Source organism: Corvus brachyrhynchos, unplaced genomic scaffold, assembly GCF_000691975.1.
Source record: "Corvus brachyrhynchos isolate BGI_N302 unplaced genomic scaffold, ASM69197v1 scaffold164, whole genome shotgun sequence".
Taxonomy (NCBI): Eukaryota; Metazoa; Chordata; class Aves; order Passeriformes; family Corvidae; genus Corvus; species Corvus brachyrhynchos.
This window is the reverse complement of record NW_008237426.1, coordinates 1,562,007-1,568,721: the sequence shown is the minus strand read 5'-3', so window position 1 is coordinate 1,568,721 and position 6,715 is coordinate 1,562,007. Positions and strand designations below refer to the sequence as shown.

Sequence of the window (6,715 nt, the reverse complement as noted above, 5' to 3'; positions counted from 1 at the left end):
TTCCCTCACCCCGCTGCTGCTGCTGGAGCATCTGGGGGGGCTCTGCTCCTGCTCAGGCTCCGAGCTCTGGGGGTGCTGTGTGAGGGCACCTCGGAGCTGCAAACCAGTGAGCAAACACGGGATTTAGGGAAGCTGTGCCCTGGAGCAGGGATCTTGTGCCCCCTTTTCCTTGGCGCTGGAGCAGGCTGGGGTGTCCAGGGGGTGATTCTGGTGGGAGTAGAGGGGCTGGAACTGCCAGGCCTGGCCAGGGTGCCCCCTCCTCCCCCCCGAAGGGGAGTTTTGATTGCTGCATTTCCACCTGTGGGAATCCCTGCAGTGCTGGTGTTGGGAGCTTGGAGCTCTGGAGGCCTGAGGATGAAAGGAACCACAAAGGACGAAATGCAGCCTGGAGAACTCTGCAGAGCTCCTGCTCTGACCGGGATCTTGGGAGAAGGGGAGAGGAAACAGGTGCTGGAAAGACCTTCTGAATTCCCCTTCCTGGGAGGCCTTTCTGCCCTTGCCTCATCAAGGGATTCTTGCAGCTCCCTCTGCACGTTCCTGTTCCATCCTCCCCAGTGATTCCTGGGGAAGAGCCTGCTCCTTCACTCCTGGCTGTCTCAAAAAACCTCTGCTGCAGCCTCACTCCTCCCTACCAGAAATGAATTAAATTGGACACTCTTAGAGCCCAGCTGCATCTTGGAATGATCCAAGAAAATCCTCTCCTATTCCCCATTCTCCCGATGCCTTCGGTGTCTTCAGGCTCCAGAGGGAGACAGGGACTGGAATCACAGCCAGAAAAAGAAACCTTCCAGAGCCCCTGTTCAGGTCACCCCTAAGACATCCCAGTTTTCAGTGCAGGAATATTTTTAGGTGCTTCTGCCCTTGCTTTGATTTTGTCTCTTAATGGGAAAGTGGAAGGTAACCAGGCCATGGTTTGGAGGTGTTACACATGTAAATTCACCTCTGCTTTTCAGTAGTAAAGAGCTTAGAAGGGCTGAAGGCCTCCTGTGTATCAGGAAATGACACTGAGTGCCCCTTAACAAGGGAAAAAACCCTCTTTTCGTGGCTGTGTAAACCCCAAACCACTCAGAAAGCTGCTGCTGGGAACTGGGAGCACTGGGAGCCCTGTGGTCACCCTGCCCCAAACCCCCTTTCTCCTGTGATTTGGTTTAAAGCTATCAAAATGCTGTTTCTTAGCATTCTTCTCATGTCAGGCATGCCTGAACATCTATTTATTCTGCATTTTGTCTGGTAGCAGTTAATTTAAATTAGCCCTGCCTCCTTTTGCTCTTTGTGAGCTGTGTCCAGCCCGCTGGAGGATTTTTCCTGTTCCACGTGCAGGAGTTCAGGCCTCCCTTTGCCAGGGGCGTTCTGCTGGTGCCAGCCATGCAGCAGGGCTGAGCAGAGAGGGGCTTCTGCTGCCTGCGAGCTGAAATCCAAACCCTTCCCAACAAAACCTGCCTCACCCCGGGCTTTGGCTGTCACTGGAGCACAGGGAACAATCCTGGCTTAAAAAGCTTCCGGGGCAAAAGCCCCTAGAGCCGGGACTGCAGGGATTTGGGGACAGCAGGACGTGGTTTCCCAGTGGTTTGGAGAGAAAATGCGGGATTGGTGTCTGGGTGGGCAGCACTGCCCTGGAACACCAGTACTGCACAGAGCTCCCCGGGGGCTCCAGGAATAGCCCTGTCCCAGCAGAGCCCGAGGGGAGCAGAGGTATTCGGGGCACTGCTGCTGTGCTGGGATCAGCCTGGGATCTGGGATCGCCCCTGGGATCTGGCCTCTCCTTCCAGCAATGTCACGGCGTCCTGCCCGCAGGAGAGCTCTGCCTCGCCCTGGGGTGGGAGTGGAGGTGTCCCAGAACGTGTTCCCTCTTCCCTTCCTTTTCCCTGCCCTGCCAGCAGCCTGGCACAAACTGGGCCAGCTGGGAGTGCTGTCCCTGTTTCCAGGCTCGGCTCAGGCCCTGGAAGCCAGCCCGTGGCTGAATCCCAGTGCTGCTTCTCCTCATGGGGGATATTCCCAGTTTGCGGTCCCCTCTGGCATTCCAGCAGCGCCAGGGCTGGGATTGTTTCCCTGTCACCTCTGGGCTCTCGTGTCCGTAGGCTGGAGGAGATCCCTCCTTGGCGTCCTCCAGGAAGCAAAAGCCACAGGAAGCTCTGGGCTCACCAGCTCCTGCTTTAAGAACATGCCAAGCCCAGCAGGGAAGTGGTGGCACCTTCCAGTAGGTCCCGAGACAAAATCCCCCTCTTGAGCCATCGCTCTTTGGAATAAACGTCACTTTCCTCTCTGAGCAGGGGACAGGGGTTGGAAGGACATGGGATCCCGGAGCAGCAGAGCACACCCAGCCCCAGAGCTGATTTATTTCCTGCTTGAAGACCTGCAGCCCAAAATCTCCCCTTGCTCCAGTGCAGGCACTGGGAGTGCAGGATCACCCACTCCTGGTGGGTGGGGAATGTTCTTCCCAGCTTCCTTCAGCTCCTGGCAGCTCCTTTTTGTACGAGACCGGGGGATTGCTAGGACCTGGTGCCTTCATTCAGTTCAGGTTTTAGAGTATTTTTGTGTCTGATGTGGAAGGATGCATTTTGGGTGTCAGTTTTCTTACAGAAACCCCAGGTTTGTTCTCGGCCTGTTGTTACCTGTCACGGTTATGGTTGGCAGCATCTTGTAATTCATGAGTTGGATCTGGCTGAGCTGCATCCTTTAGTCAGGACTCCTGCAAAGCCCAGGGCTGTGCTGGGAATGCTGTTGGAATTTCCATGGGCACTTGGGCCTGTCCTGGTGTGCCTTTCCAGCAGGAGCCGGAGCCGTGGATTTTCTGCGGCTCAGAAGCTCATTTTGGTAATGTTGTTACTGTCCAGAGAGAATCTGAGGCACGGGATGCTTCCTGCAGTAAAAGCCCTTTGAAATAGGACAGTGTGAAGCACTTCAGCTTGCCAAGGATTTTCCCGAAGATTTGTGCTGTGATTTTGGGAAGAGCAGGCTCAGCTGCTGGCTGGTGGCAGGAGAGGTTTTGTTCCCTTTGAGCAGAGCTGTGAAATTCCTTTCATTATCTCGGCTTACAGCTGGAATCGCTGCTCTCTGTATCTGCGTGCAGGGAATTTGCTGGTGGTGCAGGGGAGTCTTCTGCAGGAAATTCCAGTTTCCTGGAGCAGCCGGGCTGGCCTTTGATGGATTAACAGCTCAGAGCTGCCATCACACAGCGAGCCACGTGTGCCGTAATTAGGAGCTGGAGCTTTAAAGGTGGGCCCGGCAGCCAGGGCCATCTGCTGGGCCAGGGGTGAGCCCAGGCAGTGCCCTGAGCCAGCCTGAGCTCGGGGAGGGTTTAGGGCAGCTCCGAGGGACACACAGACAGACACACACAACACACAGACACAGGGGCACAGGGTTTGGGGCTGTGCTGAGGGACACAGACAGACACACAGACACAGGGGCACAGGGTTTGGGGCTGTGCTGAGGGACACAGACAGACACACAGACACAGGGGCACAGGGTTTGGGGCAGCTCTGAGGGACACAGACAAGAGAGGAGCTGGTTGGGGCACAGGGTTTGGGGCAGCTCTGAGGGACACAGACACAGGGGCACAGGGTTTGGGGCGGTGCTGAGGGACACAGACAGACACACAGACACAGGGGCACAGGGTTTGGGGCAGCTCTGAGGGACACAGACACAGGGGCACAGGGTTTGGGGCGGTGCTGAGGGACACAGACAGACACACAGACACAGGGGCACAGGGTTTGGGGCAGCTCTGAGGGACACAGACACAGGGGCACAGGGTTTGGGGCGGTGCTGAGGGACACAGACAGACACACAGACACAGGGGCACAGGGTTTGGGGCAGCTCTGAGGGACACACAGGAGCACAGGGTTTGGGGCAGCTCTGAGGGACACACCCAAGCACAGTTCTCCTTCTGTAACTTCCCCTCGGTGTGGGAAAGGCCAGCTCCAGGGAGCTGCAGAGCTTTTGTGTCCCGATGAGTGAAAGAAGCCTGTTTGCACTTAGCAGCTGCTCTGTTGTCTCGCAGCCACTCCTGACATCACCGGGCACAAGAGGAGTGAGAACAAAAACGAGGGCCAGGAGGCCCTGATGTACTGCAAGTCCGTGGGCTTCCCCCACCCCGAGTGGGTCTGGCGCAAGAAGGTCAATGGGGTGTTTGAGGTAAGGAAGGGGGCTCAGGATGTCTCTACCTGCCCAGACCCCCCAGAGAAGGAGGAAAGCAGCACCTTGGGGTTAGGGATGGGCTGTTGAAGGTGCTCTGTAACTTCTCAACGTGCAGTCCCTCCAGCGTGAGTGAAGGTGGATATTTTTTGGCAGCACTGAGGATGGATGAGTGTTATGTTGATATTTATATTATTGGTGTGTGAAAAAAATTGCTCACTGCATTGCTGGGCAAAGTTAAGAACTTGCCCTGAAAGCCATTTTCTGAAATCTGCTACAAACTGCAAGATCTGAGCTATGAAATATGATTGGAAACCACACTGGGTTATAAATTCCTCCAGGTTTTACTGCTTGAGCTCACAAGACTCACTATGAGGAGGTGGCAGTGATCCCTATGAGTGCTTGGGTGATCTGTTTGTTCCATGCAGCCAGTGATGGAGTGAGCAGGAAAATGTGACCAGCACTGGGAACAGCAGGGAGGAGCTGGGAATTTCTAACCCCTCCAGCCCAGCTGGAGAATTGGATGGATGGAGCCAAGATGTTAAACAAAGAACAGGGTGGGATGAGTGTTCCGTGCTGAGTGTGAGCTTCCTAAGGGGTGGTGCTGCAGGAGTGGCCGAGTGCTGGCAGCGATCGGGCCCCGCTGAGCGCAGGGTTCCCTTCGGGGTGTTCTGGTGGTGTTTGGAAAGCCAAACACCAGGCCTGGGCTCCTCCTGCAAATCCCTTGCAGTTCCCGTGACACAAAGGCCCCAGAACTTAAAGCTGTTGCTGTTTCCCACCCCTGTCCCTTTGCCAGGACATCAACAACTCCTCGGGCAGGTTCTTCATTTCCAACAAAGAGAACTACACCGAGCTGAGCATCACAAACCTGCAGATCAACGAGGACCCCGGCGAGTACCAGTGCAACGCCACCAACCAGGTGGGCTCCGTGTCGGTCACCACCATCCTGCGCGTGCGCAGCCACCTGGCCCCGCTGTGGCCCTTCCTGGGCATCCTGGCAGAGATCGTGATCCTGGTGGTCATCATCGTCATCTACGAGAAGCGGAAGCGGCCGGACGAAGTTCCCGACGGTAAGTGCGCCCAGCGCCGCCTGTGACGGAGCTCGGCCCGCAACGGGAAGCGCCCTGCTGGAGGAGCGAGGAAGGACCAGCAGCCCGCTCTGTCCCGCTCCACGCTCCTGCCTTCCTCCTCTCCTCCCTCTCCGGACATTAAGCGCAGAGGGTCCAAGGCGCAGCGCTGGATTTCAGGGGGGCTCAGACCGTGGGGTGGGAGGGGTTATGGATACCTTTCAAGCTTTGTTGCACGAGGGATGGAGTGCTCCCGTCTCTTTCCTGCGGAGTGCTGCCCCGAGGAGCGCAGGGCAGCACAGGGGCAGAGCTGGCAGCACCCTCCCCCCGTGGTGGCATTCGCTCCTCCCCGTGGCCTCGGGGTCGGACACTGGGCAGGGGCTGTGAGGAACATGACACTCAAACTAAGGAATCATTGCACTTCAAGGGGTTGGGGCTGCAAAGGTGCTGCAAAACTCAAATGTGTTCAGGGTTCAGAGACGGGGGGAGGGCTCTTACCTGCTGTGTAGCTGAATCTGTAGTTAAGGAATGCTCTGAAACTGTATCTAATTGTAGCCACTGATTAGGTTTTATAAAAATAGGGCTTATTATCAGGTTTGATGGTAGCAATAATTAGTTAATCTGTGTTTGGTACATACAAATAGTAGTAACTTTAATCTGTGAGCTTCTCCTGCACACCTTCCCCTGTGCACAGCTGGGGAAAGGGGCAGCGTGAGGCTGAGTATTTGCAAGATCCACGCTGAGAAACAGCCTTTAATGTGCTGCTAGCAGCTTACTCCAGTGTGTAGCGAGAAAACCTCTGCAAGGACTCCTTGGGAGAAGCAGCAGATGTCATGGTGCTGTAGGAACACGATGGATGCAGGTGGAGGGCAGCGTGCTGGAGTGACCCTCAGCACCCTCCCGGGCTGGCCAGGCCTTTCCCAGTGGGAGCTGTTGCCAGGGCAGCTGGGTGTGGCTGTGGGGCTGCAGGGGATGGAAACAGAGGTGTGAAACAGTGATGTGTGTGTGGGCTGGGCACAGCCACCTTCACCGGCCTCACACGGGATCCAGAGTGAGGAGAGGAGCTCATGGAACACACAAGAAATGGAATAATGGGAGAAGGGGAGGCTTGGATCAGAACTGGCTGACGTAGTGCATCCCTAGAGGAAACCAGCTTTGGTTGTAAGCCTTGAGTAGCACTTACTAACTGCTTACAGAGCATGTGTGGGACTGTTCTTGGGGTGTAGCCCCCCAGTTGCACCGTAGTGCATGTTCTGTGCATCACTAACAGCTTCCAGTGGCTCCGGGGCTTGTCCTGCCCTCAGCGTGGCCTCAGGGACCTCCACCAGCCCGGAAAACTCGGAACAGCCAATTTCCATGTTCTCTTGCACATACCCACCTCCATGTCAGTGATTGCAGTTCCCTGCGTTCAGAATTTTCATTGCGTGAAGTTGCACAAGGACCAGAACAAGGTCCTGGTAATTTGATACCCAAATATTCCCTGCAAGCAGCCCCAAACGGACTGAATCCAGCAGGAA

The 6,715-nt window shown here is 55.9% G+C and overlaps 1 protein-coding gene across 2 annotated transcripts in view; it reads left to right on the top strand.

Moving 5' to 3' along the window:
* NPTN (neuroplastin) overlaps nucleotides 1-6,715 on the top strand; it is a 25,142-nt gene that overhangs the window by 9,488 nt on the left and 8,939 nt on the right. For both annotated transcript variants that reach the window (XM_008631311.2, XM_017731140.1), the window contains exons 4-5: nucleotides 3,998-4,131; nucleotides 4,928-5,201. In XM_008631311.2, coding sequence (XP_008629533.2) covers nucleotides 3,998-4,131; nucleotides 4,928-5,201 — 408 coding nt within the window. The remainder of the gene's footprint in view (nucleotides 1-3,997; nucleotides 4,132-4,927; nucleotides 5,202-6,715) is intronic.